At 53.8% G+C, this 21,709-nt stretch overlaps 1 protein-coding gene across 1 annotated transcript in view; it reads left to right on the top strand.

Moving 5' to 3' along the window:
• CDH23 (cadherin related 23) overlaps positions 1–21,709 on the top strand; it is a 402,905-nt gene that overhangs the window by 372,671 nt on the left and 8,525 nt on the right. Inside the window, exons 41-55 of the mRNA XM_087432054.1 lie at positions 3,131–3,264; positions 3,851–4,060; positions 4,600–4,707; positions 6,128–6,230; positions 7,562–7,687; positions 8,430–8,633; positions 9,815–10,273; positions 13,462–13,578; positions 14,715–14,939; positions 15,519–15,688; positions 15,913–16,050; positions 17,045–17,164; positions 18,967–19,144; positions 19,291–19,502; positions 21,468–21,659. Of these exons, the coding sequence (XP_087288180.1) occupies positions 3,131–3,264; positions 3,851–4,060; positions 4,600–4,707; positions 6,128–6,230; positions 7,562–7,687; positions 8,430–8,633; positions 9,815–10,273; positions 13,462–13,578; positions 14,715–14,939; positions 15,519–15,688; positions 15,913–16,050; positions 17,045–17,164; positions 18,967–19,144; positions 19,291–19,502; positions 21,468–21,659 (2,696 nt within the window). The remainder of the gene's footprint in view (positions 1–3,130; positions 3,265–3,850; positions 4,061–4,599; positions 4,708–6,127; positions 6,231–7,561; positions 7,688–8,429; positions 8,634–9,814; positions 10,274–13,461; positions 13,579–14,714; positions 14,940–15,518; positions 15,689–15,912; positions 16,051–17,044; positions 17,165–18,966; positions 19,145–19,290; positions 19,503–21,467; positions 21,660–21,709) is intronic.

Genomic DNA, 21,709 nt, shown 5'->3' with positions numbered 1-21,709 from the left:
GGAATAGACAGAGGAGAGGTCCAAGGACAGAATATAGAACTTGGGGAGAAAGTGCAATCAAGAGGCTTAAAAAAAACAAACCTACTTCTGTGGGGCCAGACTTGTCCAGGGCTTGTGGGGGGTCTCTGTTCTGACATGCCACCCTTTCATGTCCCAAAAGTCTCCTCTCTGGCCAAGTACTGTGCCTTCCTCTTCTAAAACCAGCAGAGCAAGGGCCTTTTTCCCCTGCTATTTTCACAAACACAGAGGGTTTGTTATTTTGTGGGAGCCCCTGCTCCTGTTCAGGAGGATGCCGAAGCCTGGCAGAGAGGTGGGTGCGATGCGGGCAGCTGAGCCCCTCTCAGGGAGGGGTCCTCTCTGCACCCAGCTTCAGGGTGCAGGGCTCTCAGCTGTGCCCCAGTGAACTGCAGACTGCTGCAAGCTGAGGGCCTTTAGAGTCGTGAGCAAAACCTCCAGGGCTCAGTCCACACATGATCGGGATCAGCCTTAGGAATTTGGGGTCTTGTGGGATATCCCAGGAGACTGAGAGGCAGACCCCCTGGAAGAGTGAGAGAGGCCTAGGGGTTTCCCCAGGCTGATTTGGCCTGGGGCTCCCCCCACGCCCCGCCCCCAGGAAGGAAGAGTAGACATTCAGAACCCAAAGATAACTTCAGGATCACCAAGCACTGCCCCCATGTCAGAAGAGATCAGCCAAGGCCCAGATGGGGGTGGGGTGGGGGGTGACTTAATGGTGTGCAGTGACACCATCTCAGTAACTTGAGAAATTGACAAACGCTACAAATCAGGGCTGTTTTCTGTGGAAAGCCAATTTAGCAACACACCACAGGTGAAGGGACATGCTCCAGGCCACCTAGCTTCAAGGTCACCTTCCTACCACTGCAGCCTGAGCCTGGAAGGGGGTCCTGTCAGTGGAGACATCAAGGAGGACTGGGCTCTCGCAAGCGCTGTGAAGCTGTGAGGAAGAGATGGTGGTCAAAGAAAGTTGGGAAACAGGCCACAGCCACTTGAACCTCTCCTGCCAACCCCGGCCTTCTCAGGACCTCCAGCTGCCCCTTCCAGTCAGGCCCACTCCTTGGACCCCTTTCTTACATCCTCACCCTCTCTAAAAGCCCCCAATTCCTTCAAAAGACTGCCTGGGCTTCCTTTCAGGATCCCCCTACTGAGACCAAGAGCTGCCATGGACCCAGCACACACAAGGTGGACCAGGCCTTGTCCAGTACCAGCATAACCCTTCAGTGGCACCTCTTTATTGGCCCATTTTTCAGATGAGAACATCAAAGCAAGGCTCAGTAACATGCCCAAGGGTGCACAGGAGTGAAGTCAGGATGCGGACCTCGATATGACTGGATGGAAAGCCTCTGCTTTTAACCTCCTATTTCCAGGAGTGGAATGGGGGGGAGTTCAGGCCCGGGGGCAAGCTGCTGAGGATGACAGTTTGCAGTGTAGGGGCCTTTGGCCTGCTCACTTCCCCAGTCTTCCATGTTTGAGCTGACCTCATGGAGGTCTGGCCTGGGCCCAGCCTCCCAGTGCCTCAGGCTGCTCTCCTGAGCCTTCAGAATCTCTTCCCTTCCTTCCTTCAAGAAGGTGGCTGGCTTTGGAGAAGGAGCAGGAGGCCATCTTCTTGCATATAGCCAGTGGTTGAGACAGGGCTGGGAAACCCCTAGAAGGGAATCCCCAGTTCTTTGGAGACCTTGGACTATCAGGCTCAGGAAATCCTGCTCAAGCAGCTTCCGCCCCTCTGAGCAGGGTGCAGCCTATGGGCTGCTGGGAGCAGAAGGGCTGGTGGAAAATGCCAGCTGCAGGTGGGCCTCAGAGAGGCTGTTTGTGTAAATCAGAGCCGTGGTGCTGGGGCCAGGGAATGGTGAGGAGGATGTGAAGAGGCAGGCACAGAAAATTGTTGAGGAGCATGGACCTCTGTCCTTGCCGTGCCCTTGCGTGCTGTGTGTCTGTGAGCAAGTCAGTATCCCACTCTGGGCCTTTTCTCCCGGATGTCAAAAGGGAAAATGAAGAAAGTAACTTTCTCCATGTTCCCAGTTCCTGGGGGAATGCACAGAGGTGACCCCATCTTCCTCACACTCTCTCTGCCTCCCTCACTCACTTTCACTCCCCTGTCTTCTTGTCAGAGCCTCAGCCCTCTGAGGCTCCTGTCCAACTGGGCTTCCACTTGCTCCCCTGGCTTCCTGCCTCCCTGCTCCTTCCCCCCATCCCCTCCCGTTCTTACCCCTCCCTCCCATACCTCCACCCTGCTCAGCTCTAAGTGGTGTTGTCTGGAAAGACCACAAGTCCATGGATGCAGTGGGCTGAGACCCAGAGCCCTGGGTTCGAATACTGGTCTGTCATTAACTTGCTATGGGAACTTGGACAAGTCATCACCCTTCTCTGGACTCCTGTTTCATTTTCCAAAGGACACAAGGGCCTGGATGGTCTCTGAGGTCTCTTCCAGGTCAGAGCCTGAGAATCTGAAGTTCTCGCTCTAGTTGCTCTCACACATCTGGCCCCTCAGCCACACCAAGACAAGGACTGAAGCCCCAGGACCAGCTGAGGGTTCTTAGAACCTCAAAGAAAGGAAGTCAGAGCTGACTAGGGGCCAGGCTGATTGGAGGGAATGGAGGGTGGTTGGGAGCTCCCCTGCCCTCAGTCTCTCCCCTCTGTCCTTCTCTGGTGCCCACCATTACCAAGGCATTCCTTTGGGTTAAGCTTTGCCCTTCCCCAATATCCTGTTTCACAAGACATGGTATGTGGGAGGGATTGCACATTATGAAGTACCTGACATCGTTAATTGATTTCTGATCAATAGTGGTTAGAAAGAGGGTGCTTGTGTAGAAAGGGAACCCCCACTTTTTCAATGTAGCTATCCTACCCAGGGTCAGTGCTGGCCTGGTCTGGATCTCAGACACATGGGGGATGAGCGGGCCCACGCCCACCTGCACCCTAGCAGTTGTCTGTTCCCCTCCCTCCTGCGCTTCCCAGTCCTTGGCAGGTCCCATGAGGATCTGAACTGGAGGACCTGTGCCCCAGCTGTCCCCACCCCTGATGAGTGAGGCTTACTAGAGGAAGTGGGGAGAGGCCTGGGCTCTCCACCACTCTGGGCCGTCCCCGGCTAACTTAGCCTCTCCTGGGCGGCACGCAGGGGAGTTTGTGATCTCTCCCGTGGAGGGGGTACTGCGGGTCCGGAAGGATGTGGAGCTGGACCGGGAGACCATTGCCTTCTACAACCTGACCATCTGTGCCCACGACAGGGGGGTGCCCCCACTCAGCTCCACGGTGAGTCTGGGGGCCCGCTGACACTGGCTTCATGTCGCTGCCCCCTGAACTCTCCATAGATACTCCTGGAAACAGTGCCACCTTCATACCCAGAGAGGCCACAGGCTGCTTTGGAGCCGGTCCAGGCCCTCAGGGCCCCTAACAGACCTGCAGGTGCCTCTTGGGGCTCACCCGTGGAGGCTGGACCTGGGGCCTGACAGCCACGGCCACTCGGAGTCTCCCCCACAGCAGCGCTCTGGGGAGGCTGCCTGGCCAGCCGGGCCTCTGCACCTGTTACTCTGCCCTTTCCCCCTCGCCTCCACCTCTGCACCTTTTCTACTTCCGTCTTATCCTTGTTTTCATCCTCTTGCCTTTTTAATTATCCTTTTCTTCCTCTTCCTCTTCCTTCTCCACAACAACTGCACCCTCCTTCCTCAATTCCCACCGTTTGCTATCCTCCTTCGTCTCACCCATCACCTCCTCCTCGGCCACCATGTCCACCAGCACATTCTCTTCCTTCTCTGTCTCTTCCATCCCCCCCGTGCCCCTTTTTCTCCTTGTCTCCTCCTCCACTGCTTCCTTCTCCTCCTCCTCTGACCTACCCCAGATGCTGGTGGGGATCCGGGTACTGGACATCAATGACAATGACCCCGTGCTGCTCAACCTACCGATGAACATCACCATCAGTGAGAGTAGCCCCATCTCCAGCTTGGTGGCCCATGTCCTGGCCAGTGACGCTGACAGCGGGTTCAATGCACTCCTCACCTTCAACATCACTGCAGGCAACCGAGAGCGGGCCTTCTCCATCAATGCCACGGTAGGGCTGGGACCGGCCCCAGGGAGGCCCCCCAGGGTTTTTCCTAAAAAGAGGACCTTGCCCTAGAGGCTTTTCTGCTGCCACAGTCTGGGCTCCTTCTGGTTCCATTTCCTCTTCAAGTCTCCTCCCTCCATTGGACATGGGAGTCTGTGGGAAACATGGAATCTTGGATTCCCCAGCTGAGCCATCTCTGGGCTTCCCATCACCCCCAAGGCTCGTCATGTATAGAGATTGGGCCAGAGCCACAGTATCCCTTGGTTTGTACCAAGATGCACCAGGAAATCCCCACTTGGCCTCTTGGAGCATTGCCAGCTGCTTGCACCATAAGCTCCTCAGAAGGCCCATGTTTTTGAGAGCAAGACCTGGCCGTTGTTGGGTCACTGTTGCCCTGGCAAGACCCTGCCGGCCCACTTTGGCGATTTAGGGAGGGAATCCACAGCCGCTCCTGGTGCTGCAGGTGGAGTAGTTGGGCATCTGTGGGCCAGAGCCCAAAGTGGGGAGCAGGCCACCGCTCAGCTCACCAGCCCTCCACATCCCAGACAGGGATCATCACAGTGAACCGGCCCCTGGACCGCGAGCGGATCCCCGAGTACAGGCTGACCATCTCCGTGAAGGACAACCCAGAGAACCCACGCATAGCCAGGAGGGTGAGGCTGGAGGGCACGAGGGGAGCAGGGCTGGGCGCTGAAGGTACACGGGAGGCCTGGCCGGGGGGTTAGATGCACGGGCTTTGGGGTGAGCAAGTGCTGGGTTCAGACCCCAGTTCCCCCTGTCAGCAGGTGTGTGAGTTTGGCAAGTCAGTTTCTCTCAGCCTCCATTTTCTCTTCTGCAAAATGAAGACCACACCTACCCCAAATCTGTGGAGAGGACTGAAAGAGCCTATCTATGAAGTCCTCAGCACAGTGCCTGGCACACAGCAAACACTCAATAAATGCCAGCTGTCATCTTTTCTCCCCAAACCACTAGTACTTGGGCACATGCCACAGTTATGTGTGCACATGGGCCTTGCATGTACTCACAAACACACACTCTGGGGTTCTGAAAGACTTACGTTTTCCAGGTGGTTTTTCCCTCAAAAGCCAAAGAAGTTAGCTCTCCTTACCAAGAGGAAGTGGGTTTGCAAAACAAACAGTCCTTTTGTGGATAGAGGTCAGCCTTCTTTTCCCAGCCCATGAGGTCTGGGGTAGAGCCCTGGCCAAGAGTCCTTGGGTCTGGCCCCTCTCAGCTCTGCTCCTGACTGGCTGCATGGCTCAGCCGAGACACCACCTGTTCTGGGCCTCAGTTTCCCCATCTATGTAGGCTGAGGAGGCGTCAGGTTGGGGGTACTCACAAGCCACTGGCCTCTCATCCTGTGCTCCTCTCCTTCCTTCCTCTCTCACTCCCTGCCTCCTCCTTTTCTGTCCCACTCTCATCCCCCCACCTCCTGTGCTTTAGGGGGACCTGGGCCATCCTGGGAAGCAGCAGCATCAAGCGGGGGGAAGCAGGAGGCTCAGAGGCTTGTCCCTACTCTGCTGCTAACTTGCTGTGCAGCTTTGAATAGCCACCTCCCTCTCTGGGGCTTGATTTCCTCACCTCTGCAATGGAGATAGTGTCCTGCGATACCAGGAGGTTCGAGAGATAAGAGCTTTGACTGTGGTTTTTGAAAGGCATGAGGTGCAGCACTGGGTGAGAGTTTGGGTCATCTCTGACCGAGGCATCAGGCAGGCCTGAAGAGTCTGGAAACCCAGACTCTTCCTGCCTAAAGTCCTTCCTGACCACCAGATGGCACATGATTAAATACCGTTTACATCCCTTCTCTTATGAACTTCACAACACCTCTCGGAAGGGGTTAAGATCCCCATTTGCCAGATTGGGAAACTGAGGCCCAGATAGGGGAAATGATTTGCCCAAGGCCACCCAGTGAGCTGCTAGCACAGCAGGGACTTGAACTCAGGCCTCTGGACCCGTGGTGCAGGCTTTTTAATTATCCACCTCTGTGCCCTGACCCTCACCTCCCAGCCCTCCTCCCACCATAGCACTTTGCTAGAACACGGCCTATAGCCTGCACTCCCCCCATGCCTCCCACAGGATTTTGACTTGCTGCTGATCTTTCTTGCGGACGAGAATGACAACCACCCCCTCTTTACTGAGAGCACCTACCAGGCGGAGGTGATGGAGAACTCTCCTGCTGGTAGGTGCTGGGCCCGCCTGGGAACTCCTGCTGCTGCCACGTGCCACCTGGGCCCCAGGTGCCTGAGGACCTCCCTTGTGCTTGATAGGAGCCCAGCTGAGGCCGGGCTGGGGAGGCAGCCTCACCACAGACCCAGCAGGTGCAGAAGGGTGTGGAGGGGAGGAAGGGGCACAGCTCTGAGGGGCTGGTGGGCCTGGGGCTGCCAGGCCTATTAGGGGCCAGCAAAGAAGCCACAGGTCTAGTTGAAAGAGACAGCTGTGGTCATTGGTCCCCAAGATGGCCTAAGAGCAGTCGCATCACCCCCTAGAGGCATTTAAGGTGTGAGGACCACCCAGGAACCAGTAGGCCAGTAAGGCCACCCCTCCACGCTCCCTCCACCCTAGGAGCACAGGTCATCCTGGAGGCTTCTGGAAGCTCAAGAAGCATCTGTAATCAGAGGTGGGGGGCGAGGGGACCCTGGGTAGGCCAGCATAGCCCTTTCCCACACGTGCCCTGACCAGCCTCACCTCCCTTCAGAGGGACAGAATCTCCTTTTCACTGTCCCCTAGGGAGGTCCCCTCACTCCTCCTCCAACCTCCCCAGCCCTGGAAGCTTGGATTCTAAGTCAGAAAGAGATAAGCTGAGATACTCCTTGTCTCTGGCTGGCTGTCCCCCCACGTGAATTTGTTTCTTAATCCTGCCTGTGTACGTGCTCACACACGTGCCAGTAGGTATCCATGTCAAGACATATGTGTGGGCTTACAGGTGTGCGCAGACACACACAGGCACCTGGGTGCCACAGATGCACTCCACTTGCAAATATGCCCACCTGCAGAGGTAGACGAGCATACAGCCAGGGGATCCCGGGCCTGCGAGTGCTCTCGTGTGTGTGCTCGTGGCCACATGAACAGAGTCCTGCACACGTGTGGATTCCTAGTCGGTTACAGAGATCTGTATAGGGCATTGTGTTCACACACATGCGGACAGACTGGGCTGGGTGTGCATACCTAGACAGAGCCCACACACAGGGAGGGGATGTCAGGGAGCCCCCAGACCCGCCCGCGGAGTGGCCAGCCTCAAAGGCTGCTAGGAAGGCAGGCGTGCTCCAGGCGGGCCGGAGGGGCTTGCTCACCACTGTTGTGTTTTCTCCCCGGCAGGGCTTTGAGGCCGCTCCCCAGGCATCTGCGTCAGTCTGCCAAGGCTGCCGCTGCCCGGCCCAGGGCCTCCCCACCCCATCCACCTCACCTCCCTTCTTTTCATCCATCCTCAGCCATGGCTCACCGGGACAGGTGGGGGAGGGGTAGGGTGGGGGACTGGGTTGGCCCTGCAGTGACTCCTTTCCCCTGGCCCAGGGACCCCCCTCACAGTGCTCAATGGGCCCATCCTGGCCCTGGATGCGGACCTGGACATCTATGCCGTGGTGACCTACCAGCTGCTGGGCTCCCAGAGCGGCCTCTTTGACATTGACAACAGCACCGGTGAGGCCTCTGGGCCACCCCAGCACTCCCAACCTGGCTCCAAGTCTTCCTGCTTGGGTGGGAGTGAACCCCCTGCTAGATCTAGGCCCCCCCTTGTCAATGCTGGATCAGAGATCTCCATGGAGACCCCATTCCTCACACCCCTCATCTTGCAGCTGGATTAGGCCACCTGAGTGCCAAGTGGGAGGACCCAGGAAGAGGCTTGGGGATGACACAAGGGACCTGCTGGTTCACAGACTCTCTGCCTAGGCAGAGAGCCCCCCAACCCACTCCTTTCGTCTCCCAGTGCCCAGGCCAGAAGCTCAGGAACCTAGTCAGCCAGAAGCACCCAAAGGTCTGTCCTCAAACCAGACCCAAAGCTCCCCAGAGACCATGTCACATCAGTATGGTCCTGGACAGGAGACCAGTTTGGTGATAGGTGACAACAGGGAGGGATATGCTAGCACATCTATCAATGGAGTAGGTCAATCCTCCACCCTGGGTCACTCATCCCAGGAGGACTCTGGAGATCTGCAGAGGGCACCTGAGGAGGGGACTGGCTCCTGGGGACTGGGGCCCTCCCTAAACATTGGTTGATGAGCCTTTGGGGAAGAAAGTCATTGTGTTGCTTTCTCTGCTCCTCTTTCATCTCTTCCCCATGCGCCCCTGTGTTTCTTTGTCTCCTCCTGGATGGCTCTCACCCTATCTCCCTACTGCACCCCTTTTCTTTTGTGTCTCCCCGGCTGGTGGCACCGTGTGCCAGGCGTAGTGACAGTGAGATCAGGTGTCATCATTGACCGGGAGGCCTTCTCACCCCCAGTCCTGGAGCTGCTGCTGCTGGCTGAGGACATCGGACTGCTCAATGGCACAGCCGACCTGCTTGTCACCATCCTGGATGACAATGACAACTGGCCCACCTTTAGCCCTACCGCCCTCACAGTCCACCTGCTAGAGAACTGCCCACCAGGTAACCAAGGGACAGGCCCCAGGCCCTGGCCCCACACAAGAGCTGGTTGGGGGTCTGTGGGAATTGGAGCCTCACAGGTTGGAGGCAGAATTCACCTCCAGTGGGGAGAAGGAGGGGCAGCAAGGTAGGTGGAAGGAGCACTGGAGAGGGAGTCAGAGGCCCCAGGGCCCCCTCACTTCCCGTCTCTACTCCATACTGGCTTGTCTGCAAAACGAGATTATTAAGATATATTCCATCCATGTTCCTGGATGGAAGGACTGACTGTTTTAAAGTCAAATTAGGATTAACAAGATTCCCATGAAAATCAAATATGATTTTGGGGGTAAATTTGATTCTAAAGGTCATCTAGAAGAATAAGAATATTTTGAAAAATAAGCCTAATAAAGCCAGATTTGCCTTACCAGGTATTATACCATATTACAAAACTCCAATACTTGAAACAACATGATGTGAGCACAAGACTCTGGGATGAAGTAGCCCAGAAACAGATATGGTAAATTAAAGACTGGGTATGACGTGGTGAAAGAAACAATGGAACCAACAGTGAAAACTAATTATTTGGTGTGCAAAACATCTATTAATATTTACTGTAGATTCCCACCCCATATCAGACACCAAAATGAAACCCAAAGACATTCTAAAGAAAATATGAAAGAGTAGATAGCATTAAAAAATAAAAGAAGAAACTTTAGGTGAATATCTGATTTCTGATAAATTGGTTTCTAAGCATATAAGAAACAGAACAACTCAGAAAAGGAAAAATATTAAATTTCGGTGCATACGAATTTAAACTTCTTTACATCAAACAATTATAACTAATATTAAAAGCCAAACAAAAAATTGAGAAGAAGATATTTGTCACAAGTTATCATAATTATTCAGTTCACATAAATTGACAGAAAAATGAGCAAAGGACAAAAGCTGACAATTTGCAGAAGAAAAGATACAACTAATCATTAAATTATTAAAAATTGTTCAATCTCACAAATAATCAGAGAATGCAAAATAAAATGAGACACCATTTTCCTACAAAATTGCAAATATGAAAAATGTATAAAAGATAGACGCTGGCAAGGTTGTGGTGAGAGAGGGCCCTCCTGAACTGCCAACAAATATATCTCCATATGATGATTTTGGAAGAGGCCACTGTGCTCAGCTACGCCCCGTTCCCCCTCCCACAGGATTCTCAGTCCTTCAGGTCACAGCCACAGATGAAGACAGTGGCCTCAATGGGGAGCTGATCTACCGAATAGAAGCTGGGGCTCAGGACCGCTTCCTCATCCACCCACTCACCGGGGTCATCCACGTCGGCAACGCCACCATCGACAGGGAGGAGCAGGAATCCTACAGGCTGACAGTGGTGGCCACCGACAGGGGCACCATCCCTCTCTCTGGCAGGGCCGTCATCACTATCCTTATCGACGACATCAATGACTCCCGCCCCGAGTTCCTCAACCCCATCCAGACAGTGAGTGTGCTGGAGTCGGTCAAGCCAGGCACTGTCATTGCCAATGTCACTGCCATTGACCGCGACCTCAACCCAAAGCTGGAGTACCACATCATCGGCATCATGGCCAAGGACGACACTGACCGCTTGGTGCCTGATCAGGAGGATGCCTTTGCCGTGAATATCAACACAGGTACCAGTGCCTGCTCCCCCGCCAGCCCTCCTCCTGACTCCCTGCCAGTCTCCTTGTGCTCTGCTTTCTTCCTCACCCTCCCTTCTGTCTATTCTCTCTCTCACCGCTCCTCTGTTTCCCTCAGCTGCTCCTCTTTCTGCTCTCCTCTCCCCTGTTGACACCACATCCTTCCTCCCTTTTCCATCTCTCCCCTTGCTCCTTCCCTTTCTCCTTTCTCTCCCTCCTTACCCCTTGAACAGCTGCCTCTCTCTGATTCTCTCACTCTCCCAGTGTTGTATGAGAGTGCCCATCTTCCCACACTCTTGCCAGCATTAAATATTATAAAGTTTTCCTGTTTGTAATTTTATAGGAAAATGGTACCTTGTTTCAATACCTGGGTGGTTGAACACTTTCTTCATATGTATACTGGCCATTTAAATCGTCTGTAAGTTGTATATATGTACCCTGAATGATTTTCTTACACTATCACAAAACAAAGAGAACTATGGCTTAACTTTCACAATTTATGGAATTTATAAGTTTGATAGTTTTACCATGTTCCCAAAAGTTTAGTGTTTTTGCTCCTCTGGGCAGTTAGGGAGGGGACATGGGACTTTACAGGTATACTTCTTGGAAGGCCCAGAGGAGTGACAGAAAAACTAACATCGCTATGACAAAATGCTAAAAATTGTTGTTATTCAGAGAAATGAGTAGTGAAACAGCAAGGAGGTATCAGTTTTCCATACATGATTGGCAGATATTAGGATACTGGATGATATTGAGTATTGGTGACAGTGTGGGGACATCGGAACTCTTACACACTACTATAGGAGTTTAGACTGATTCCATCATCTAGACAGCAATCTAGCACAAAGTACACTTGTACCCCATGACCCAGCAATAGTGCTCCTGGGTATGTGTCCCAAGGAAATTCTCAGGTCAACAATGGAATGATCTGAGGATGTTCACTGCAATGTTATCGATGGTGAGAGTTGGCGGCCACCTGAGCATCCCTCCCTGGGGGATTGGAGAGTATAACGTGGTGGGTGCACACCATGGGGTATGAGGCAGCAGTTAGAAGCAATAGATTAGACTCACACAGAGCAACATGGGTGCACCTTAAAAATAAGTACTTACTGAAAAGAGTTAGAAATAGGATGTATATATATATATACACACACATATATATATGTGTGTGTATATATATATATCACAATCCCATTTGCATGAATGTAAAATACATACACAAAAACAATACATTATTTTCAGAAACACTTTCAAATAAAAAACACACTTCCATACATTACAATGATTGTCCAAGGGGAGAGGAGTATGGGAATAAAAGGGAATAGATACATACATAAAACAAGAGTAGTGTTAACCATAGTGTGCAGTGAACCAAAGAGTATGACTAATTCAGTCTGTATCTGAGGCCAAACGAGAAAAGAAGACAGGAAAACCATGAGCAGTAGGAGAAGATAGGTTATCCGTGTCCCGAGTTAGCAAAATTGCCACTGCAGTGGTAGGTCAGGACCATGGAGAGCTGCTCCACGCCCCTGCCCAGCTTTATGCTACACTGGTGTCTCTACCACTTTCCTCTTCTGTTCTCCCTCCCTCCGACTGACTCTCTTCTCTCTATTTTTCTTTCCAGTGTCTTCTCTGCCCCTCTTCCTCACACTCTTCCCACCTCCCTTGCTCACCTTCCCTCCCCTTTCTTCTTGCCAGAGCCTCAGCCTCCTGAGTGCTCCTATCCAACTGGGCTCCCATTGCTCCCCTGGCTTCCTTTCCCTCTGCCTCTTCCCCTCCACTTCCTCCCTCCAAAACCTCCTGCTCTGCTCAGCTCTGAGCCCCACTGTCCCTCATGCCCTGCTCTGCTCCATCCCCTCTGCACCCTGAACTAACTGATGTTAACCCTCTTCTCTCTTCCTCATGGCTGGCAGGCCCACAGGTTTGAGCTCTGTTTCTCTGTCACTTCCCACCTCATCTCTTCTCTGCTTCACCCCATTGCCTTCCTCCATACCCACCGCACCCACCACCACCCTTCCCATCCTGTGGGGCCCGGGCCAAGGCCGCGGCCCAGCCTTTGCAGACTGAATGCAGCCACCCTCTCCCCATCCTCGCTCCCCAGCCTCGGGACGGGGAGCGAGAGTAGGAAGAGGAGGAGGAGGAGGCAGCGGCCCAGGGTAAGTGACCGCCCCATGGCTGGGGACTCGAGGAGGACAGAAGCCCAGCAGGGGGATCTGCCAAGGGGGAAGGGAATCCCAGAGACCCCAGTGCCTGAGAGGGAGCTGGAAGAAGAGAAAGGAGGTTTCACCCTAGGATGAGGCTGATGGGAGGAGGAGCTACCAGGCCCTCCACCAGGTGGGAAGGAGAGAGGTCCCAACAGAGCCAGGCCTGAGATCGGCCAAACCAGGTCTTTCCAGTTCCAGCCCAAGCTCTGGAGGGTTCCTCTGTGATTCAGGGGCAGGAAGAGGCTCTGGGAGGCGGTGGGTAGGGGAGAAGGAAATAGCTCCTTGCTAGTTCTAACATAGGACGGTGCTCCTTTCCCACAGTCAGCCCATGTCCTGCCCCATAATCGAGACCAAAGGGTAGGCCTGACTATACAGCCTATTCCACCACTGTCCCCTCCAGGGAGCCCCCTCGGGGCTTTTTAGCTGCCTTGTCCTTCCTTTATACTTGATCTCATTAGAATACAAGCATTTTTTAAATTGTGATAAAATACACATAACATAAAATTTACCATCTTAATCATTTTTCAGTGTACAGTTCAATAGTGTTCGGGATACTCACATTGTTGTGGAATACAAGCATTTTTTAAACAAGCATTTACATAGCACTTTCTATGTGTCAAGCACTGTTCTAAGCCCTTTACAAATGTATACTCATTTAATTATTATAATCCTCAAAATAGCCCTATGTGGTGGATACTGTAATTATCCTCATTTTACAAATGAGGAAACAGAGGTCCAGAGAGGTTAAATAATTTGCCCAAGGTCACCGGCTAGTAAACAGTGAGTGAGGGGCAGAGTGATGTGCCCCCGGCTTGCAGGTGGCTGTGGTCTCATCCCAGCCAAAGATGAGACCAAGTCCCGGGTCCATTGGGGACCATTGCCCTCAGTAGGGATTGGGAGGGTTGGCCAGGAGCACCCTGGGAGGCCCAGATTTTAGGGGTTGCACTTGGGCTGAACCTGACCTGGTCTGGTCTACAGGGTCTGTAATGGTGAAATCCCCCCTGAACCGGGAGCTGGTTGCCACCTATGAGGTCACTGTCTCGGTGATTGACAATGCCAGTGACCTACCAGAGCACTCTCTCAGTGTGCCAAATGGTAAGGTTCCCCACAGGCATCTCCACTGGTTACTCAGAGCTGAGGAGGGCAGGGGGCCGGCCAGGAACAGGGAGGGAGCAGCAGGACCCAGCTGCCAGGGCTGCCAGTAGTCAGGCTACACGTGGGGCGTGGAAAGGGGCAGCTACTGTGAGGCTCAGGGTGGCCGGCCTTGTGTGTGGGTTGCTAGGCAGAGGTCAGCAGTGGGGGACCCAAGCCCAGAACTGTGTGTGATCTTGAACCCCAAGGCTTAGAGTGGAAAGGAGACTTGGTAGAGGCTGGAAGGGGATTGAGAAAAGGATGAGTTAACAGAGACTTAGGTCAGAATCCTGTTGTCAGAACTGGTAACAAGGGTATAGCTGGGATGTGAGACAGGAACCTCAGATCTGATAGGAAGCCACAGGGTCAGCCCAGAGGAAGGAAAGAGCATGGAAAGGTGACTTGAGGCCACAGACACTACATTGGGTTGCAAGCACGACAGCAGAGGCTGGGCACAGGCAGCCCTGCCTGCAGCCTGAGGCATGAGCTAGGAGGGGGCTGCAAGAAGTGTGGGTTTTGTGTGGGCAGAGTGGAGAGCAGGGAGGGGGATGTAGGGATGGAGTGGCCTGAAGTGGCCTCTGCCATGAGGCAAGGTTAGCTGCTGGGGTGGGGAGATAGGCCAGGCAGATGCTGGCTGCTTATCTTTACAGCCCAGAGGCCCAGGTTTCCAGGAAGGAAGGGCAGACTGGTCATCTCCTACATGTCGCACGCTCCGAGGGCAAAGGGCCCAGGCTGGTTACATAGAGGGGACAGTTCAGATGGGACATAGAAGGCTGAATCATGGGAAGGGTCTTAAAGATCATCTTAGTCCTATCCCATTGCACAGGTTAGGAAACTGAGGCATAGTAAGGGCCAGGGGCTCCACCAAGGTTACCAGCCAGTTGGTAGAACCAAGCCCCTTTCCCTTATGGAAGAGTGAGCGACCAGACCAGAGGAAAGGGTCACATGCCAGCACCCAAGAGTTGGGTCAAGCTTCAGGGAGTCCCAGGAGGCCTGTGAGATGCTGCCATCCTCTCCAGGCTTGGCTGAGACATAGCAAGGCCTGGCCCAGCCTCACTGGTGCCCTCTCACTTCACCCTCAACCCCTGCCTCCACCCCAGCCAAGCTGACGGTCAACATCCTGGACGTCAATGACAATACTCCCCAGTTCAAGCCCTTCGGGATCACCTACTACACAGAGCGGATCCTGGAGGGGGCGACCCCCGGCACCACGCTCGTCGCTGTGGCAGCTGTGGACCCTGATAAGGGCCTCAATGGGCTGATCACCTACACCCTGCTGGACCTGATGCCCCCAGGCTACGTCCAGCTGGAAGACTCCTCAGCAGGTAGGTGGGAAATCTGCCAGAAGACGGTTGGGGGATATGTGTCTGTATCTGCTTAGCCTCCAGGAAGGACCGTGGCCCACTTCTCACCCTCCACTTGGGGCCCCACCATGGCCCCTCAGGGGGCTGGGCCAGATCCAATATGGCCAACATTCCGGTCACTCCCAGATGTCCAAGCTGGGGGAAAGGACAGACTGCCTAGTTCTAGGTTGGGATGGAAGCCCCCTTTGAGGTCTGCTGGAAACTTGGAATACTCCACCTTCTCCATCACCCAAGCTTCCACTATTAGTATCACTGAGGGAACAAGAAGGCCAAAAGAGAAGAGTCTCAGAGGAGGTCCTGCTTGTTGGTGTTCATCCCTTTGACTTGTGAAAAGCTTTCTTACCCCTCCAGTAAGGAGAACAGCTGGATGCCAGTTGCTCTCAGCCCTCTGGCCTGCCACTGGGCAGTGCTGCCTGGCCACCCTCCTTCTTCAAGGGACCACACTTGCCCCTCAGAGCTCCAGATCCTTTTCTTCATACTTTGGAGAGCTTCCGTGAGTGAGGAGTGGCCAAAATGGCAGTGGTTGCCTCTGTGTCTTAGGGAAGGTCATTGCCAACCGGACGGTGGACTATGAGGAGGTGTGCTGGCTCAACTTTACCGTGAGGGCCTCAGACAATGGGTCCCCACCCCGGGCAGCTGAGATCCCTGTCTACCTGGAGATTGTGGACATCAATGACAACAACCCCATTTTTGATCAGCCCTCCTACCAGGTGGGTGGCCAGGCCAACAGGTTGGGTCCAGGACCTGGGCCCATTCCTTGGGGCCTTTGGGCATCTTGCACTCCCACTCTGCCAGCCTCTAAGCCCCATGGGAGTGACCAGCCCATGAGCAGCTTGATGCCCTGAGTTCTCTGCATCAGTGAGTTCCCAGGGCAGGGGCATAGACTCTAGGACTGACTTTGGCCTACTCTCTCTCCCTGCCCACTGGGCTCCAGGAAGCCGTCTTTGAGGATGTGCCTGTGGGCACAGTCATCCTGACAGTCACTGCTACTGATGCCGACTCAGGCAACTTTGCCCTCATTGAGTACAGCCTCGGGGATGGAGAGGGCAAGTTTGCCATCAACCCCACTACGGTAAGCGGGCGATGGAGGGCCTGGGTCTGGGGAGTGGGAAGTGGGAAGGGCCCAGGGTCATAGGCTGAGAAGCCACCAAAAGTATTGTAGTCATCCCCCCGTAGTCATCGGGGTCCTGCCACCTGGACATCTGTAGCCGCAGAGTCTTTTTAGCCAAGTCAGCAAGCCCTGTTCTCAGAGTCCCAGACATCCTGTAGACTGCGGCCTTTCTATCCCAGCAGACATGGAAGGAAGTGGCCAAAATCTTTTGGTATTAGCCCTCTGTGGGACAAAAATTTCTGAGATGTGTCCCCACCAGACTAGAAAACTTGATTCAAGTTCATGTGACTGCTTTTTGAAACTGTCAAAACAGCGGCGTAGTGTTTGAGCACCTACTGTATACATGGCCCTATACTCAGTGCTGGGGGAGGGAAGAAGCCCCCACAGGTGCATCCCCCATGGCCCCATGAGTCTCAGACTTGTGGGAGAGCAGAAACTCAGGAGGAAAGATGGGTGATGATTTCAAATGTCTGCAAATTAGTTCAAAGCTGCTGCTTTCAGTACAGAGAGAGAGAGCCCTGTGGCTTGCGGGTGGCTGGTCAGGCAGGGCCTTCCCCAGTTGCTGGATTGGAACTGGACTTTCCCTCCCACCGCCTCTCCCTGCCCACATCCCCCTGCACTCTGCCCTTGCAGCAGGGTTCTGTCCTTCCTGTTTGGTGTGAACAGTCAGACATGCTCCTGGCCTGGCGCTATGAACAGCGAATATCTATGGAGTACTACTGTGTACCTCGTCAGGTAGTGAGCTCCAGCCTGGGCTGTTCATCCATCTCCAGGTGGACTGGGGTAGCAGGGCAAGAAGAGCCACTAGAATGAGAGCTCCGTGGGGCAGGGGCTGTTGTCTCTTCCATTCAGTGCTGTGTCTCTGGAGTCCAGAACACTGTCTTGCATGTAGTAGACGCTCAGTAAATACCTGTTGAATTGACGAAGGCCCTGATGCCGCCCTCCCCCCAACTAGGGTGACATCTATGTGCTGTCCTCTCTGGACCGGGAGAAGAAGGACCACTATATCCTGACTGCCTTGGGCAAAGACAACCCTGGGGATGTAGCCAGCAATCGTCGAGAAAATTCGGTGCAGGTGAGGGGTGCCAGCCTGGGCCAGGGATACTAGGGCCTGGGGTTGTGGAGGCAGCAAGCAAAGTCTTTAGAGAAGGACTGCTCAGAGCGGGAGCAGAGCCACCCGGTCCCCTCAGAGACATGGTGGCAGGAAGGAGAAGGCAAGGGCTTAGCTGGATGGGTCACAATGGCTGCAGCTTAGGAGGCTGAGGACTCTTTAGGAGAAATCTCTTGTGCCAAACCCCTGTTAAGGTGGCTCAACATCCCTGGGTGTAAGCCAAATAAAGCCTGGGGCTCCACGGCCCATTGTCTCCACGGTGTCCTGCTGAAAGAAACACAGTCCAGCAACCAAACATAGTTATAAAGCAATTCTTTATTTATGTCTCTTAAAGAACATTAGTGAGGGGCCAGCCTGGTGGCCTAGTGGTTAAGTGTGCGCTCTGCTGCGGCGGCCCGGGGTTCGCAGGTTTGGATCCCGGGCGCACTCTGACACACCGCTTGTCAGGCCATGCTGTGGCGGTGTCCCACATAAAGTGGAGGAAGATGGGCACAGATGTTAGTCCAGGGCCAATCTTCCTCAGCAAAAAGAGGAGGATTGGCGACAGATGTTAGCTCAGGGCTGATCTTCCCTCACACACACAAAAAAAAGAACATTAGTGAGGGGTCAAATTCATAACATTCCCAGTCCAGTTCTAGCATCCACCCAGTTGCTCTGAGGCCAGCGCCCCACCTTCTAAGCTCTGTCTTCATTTCTATCCAAAGTCCCCCACCTTGAGGCTCTGCTTGCTCGCTCTTTCTTCCCCCCTTCTTTCTTCCTTCTCCAGTTCTGTTTTCTGCCGGTTCTTCCAGTTCTCTCTCAATAGCCTAACCATCCACAGAAAACTCTCCCAAAGTGTGGGGCGGTAAGAAGCTGGGTGGGTATAGACAAATTCTCTTTAGCAAGGAGGGGAAAGGGGCTGGGAGTGTTCACACATATCTGAATCCTGTCCCTGTCACACAGGCAGGTCCTGTGTTGGGAAAAGCACAGTATTAGGAGTCAGAAGACTAAGGTTCCATGAGCTGCGCACACTGCATTTGTCACGTAACCTCTCTGAGCCTCGCTTGTCAAATCTGCAGGGGGTAGGGGGCAGGGGCAGCAATGATAATGCCTCCCTCCCAGGGCAGTGGTGAGTCAGGGAGATGGGAGGTTGGAATGTGCTTTGTGCACTGAAAGGGGTTCTTAAAACCACTGCTGTGGAGGGCTCTGGTGAGGGTGCAGTCAGGCAGGGCCACAGCAGCCAGGGAAGAAAAAGGCCTCCTGGCCTCGTGTGTCCATAGGACCTGCCCTGGGCTGTGTGGTCAGCTGAGAGAGCCAAGTCCCAGACCAGACACAAATCCCAGTGAAGAGGGGACCTTTGGGAGTGGAGGAATCACAGTCCAGCATTAAGGTCCAGTGATTAGAGTCAGATGTAAGGGCCACTGTGGGAGTGAGCAGAGGACAGAGTAGGAGGTACGCAGGGAGGGCTCCCTGCTTCAGGGCCCAGACACAGATGACCTGTGACCTGCAGTACGAGTTGCTGAGCATTTACTCGGGCCAGGCCCTGCCCGTATACCATCACGCTCTAGCATATACCATCATGGGTGAGCTTCACAAGCCCCTGAGAGATAAGACACTGTTGTCCCCAGTGCACAGCTCAGGAAACTGAGGCTCAGGGGATTAAATAAATTGTCTGAGGTCAGACTCCAACGGTGGGCACTATCCACTCTGGCTTACCCTTGTGTGACCGAGTCGCCTGAAGTAGCCCCTGGTATGCTCCTGACCTTTGACCTCAACCTCCCCTCCAGGTGGTGATCCAGGTGCTGGACGTCAATGACTGCCGGCCACAGTTCTCCAAACCCCAATTCAGCACAAGCGTGTACGAGAATGAGCCAGCGGGCACCTCGGTCATCACCATGATGGCCACCGACCAGGATGAGGGCTCCAATGGGGAGTTGGCCTACTCACTTGAGGGCCCTGGAGTGGGTACGTAGCCTGCTCACCATCCATGATGCCTTAGGGGGTGGGAGGGGCAGACTGCCTTGCCTGCAGCCCCAGGCCAGGAGGAGGGGGAGGGGTGGAAAGGACGTCTCAGCCAGAACCATACCCTGCTCTCCTGCCCCACCTGCCAGAGGCCTTCCACGTGGACATGGACTCGGGTCTGGTGACCACAAAGCGGCCACTGCAGTCCTATGAGAGGTTCAACCTGACCGTGGTGGCCACGGATAGTGGACAGCCCCCACTCTGGGGCACCACAATGCTCCTGGTGGAGGTCATCGACGTCAATGACAACCGCCCTGTCTTCGTGCGCCCACCCAACGGCACCATCCTCCACATCAGAGAGGTACAGCTGTCCCCCGGGGCCTCCTGCCTACCACCATCCCCCTTCCAATATCCAGCCCACTTCATCCTGCAGTCACGCCTGGGAGAGTGAAGGGCTCCCATGGTGAAGGTGGGGAAACTGAGGCCAGAGTAGGAAACAGACTTGCTCAGTGCCACACAGGGCAGTACTGAACAGTGGTTAGTAATATGGGCTGTGCCAGCAAAAGGTCTTGGGTCCAAGTCTAACTCTATTGCTTACCAGCCCAATCACTTTGAGCAAGTGACTCTGAGTCTGTTTTTTCATCTGCAAAATGGGACTAATAATAGTAGATGCCCCATCTCTTGCTCCTAGATGTCTGCCAAGAAAGACAGTCTCTCCAGAAACCCACTTCCCCTGACTTGTCTCAAAATAAACACACACGCCCCTTCCGTCTATCTGTTGTTCCTGCTAATACCAATGTGGAGACAGCCTGGGAGTGAGGATGGGCATCAAAATAAGAAACAAGGGGAAGTGGCTGAGGCTCTGCAGTCTCTCCAATTCCTTCATTCCTTGCCCTAAATTGCCTTGTAAAGATAGGGAAGAATGCCTTTGTCTCCTACTCTTCCCCTCCTTCCTCTCAGCACCCAGGCCCAAATGCTCCTTGGTGGTATAATGAGGGTATCTCCTACTTGTTCTTTGCTCCCCAAACTTTACCATGTCTCCGCATCTCAGAATGTCAGCGTTAAGTCCTTGTTGTCACTCTCTGCTCTTTGAGGTCCCGTGGGAGAAATGTCTCCCAGGACTAAGCTCTAGGAAACACTGCGCCTTTAACTTGTGGTTTGTTTCCACCTGTGTCTACTGCAATGAGTGAGTGGTCCTCTTTGCTTTGCCCACTAGGGAGCTCAAGAGTAGTCAGCGCACCTTGAATGACCCTGCAGGGACTTAGCACACACACTTTGCCTTCCACCTCTCAGTTTCCATCTTCCTGTCAATGATTTTTTTCTTTAACCTGATTTTTTTTAACTTGTTCACTCTTATTATAACTTATACATGCTTGTAAGCTGCCTCAAATCTTTGTCATGGAATGAGGCAGGGTATAATTTAATAATAATCTAGTTCTTTTCCACGCCAAAGGCACCACTTACTAAGTTTTTCCCTTCCAGGGCTCCATATTTTAAAATATTCACGTCTCCCAAACAACCAGCATTTGCTAAGTAATTATCTATTTGTCGTCTCACTTTCTATTAATTAGATGTAACTGCCATTTGGAGTTTCTGATTGTCATGATCAATGAGATAAACAGTGACACCATGCTGAGCTGATAATTTTTCAACTAAAAGCAAAGAAACTTGCTCTTTTTCTTGTGCCCTGGGCAGCCTTATCATGGGTCAGTTAGGTTTTGTGATGTCTACTTAACTCAAGTCTACTTAACTCAAGGGATTCAGGAGACTGAGGCTCAGAGAGGTGAAGTGGCATGTCCAGGTCACACGGTGAATTAGTAACAGACTAGAACCCAGGTGTCCAGTCTCTATCCACCATGTCACCCCACCTGCCTGTCCCCCATTTTCAGGTACCCCACTGGGTGGATGGTGGTGTTTGGGGATACCTAGAGCACCTGTGCTTAGGGTAGCAGACAGCAAGACAGACCCGGGAACAGAGGGTGGCTGGGGCCTCAGCTTTTGGATCCTCCTTCTGTCTTCTAAACCTCAGCATGCAATGGGATTGGTGGGAAGGGTGATCACCCTGAGAGAGTCTGGAGCATGGTGGAGCCCAGGCTGGAGCATCAGTGGCCAATGGCCTTGGCTGGGGGTGGAGTGAGGGGATGTTCTAGCAGATACTCAGACTCCAGGAGAGTCCAGCCAAGCAGGCAGGCGTTTCCTAAGGATGCTGGAAGGCAGCAAGGACATTCTGCTATGGAAGGAGAAAGAACAAGAACTCCATCCTGGCTTGGGAGCTGGGATCCTCTCAGATGCCCCAGGAGCCTCCCTGTCATGCCCCCCCCCGCAGGAGATCCCGCTGCACTCCAACGTGTACGAGGTCTACGCCACAGACAAGGACGAGGGCCTCAATGGGGCGGTGCGCTACAGCTTCCTGAAGACGGCGGGCAACCGGGACTGGGAGTACTTCACCATCGACCCAGTCAGCGGCCTCATCCAGACCGCGCAGCGCCTGGACCGCGAGAAGCAGGCCGTGTACAGCGTAAGGGGGCGTGGCCCGGCGCGAGGGGCGGGGCCGAGGGAGGGGCTTTC

This window comes from Ceratotherium simum, chromosome 6, assembly GCF_057802395.1.
Source record: "Ceratotherium simum simum isolate JZ-2026a chromosome 6, ASM5780239v1, whole genome shotgun sequence".
NCBI classification, from domain to species: Eukaryota; Metazoa; Chordata; class Mammalia; order Perissodactyla; family Rhinocerotidae; genus Ceratotherium; species Ceratotherium simum.
Note: the sequence above shows the minus strand (reverse complement) of the source record. Positions and strands in the feature narration are given on the sequence as shown.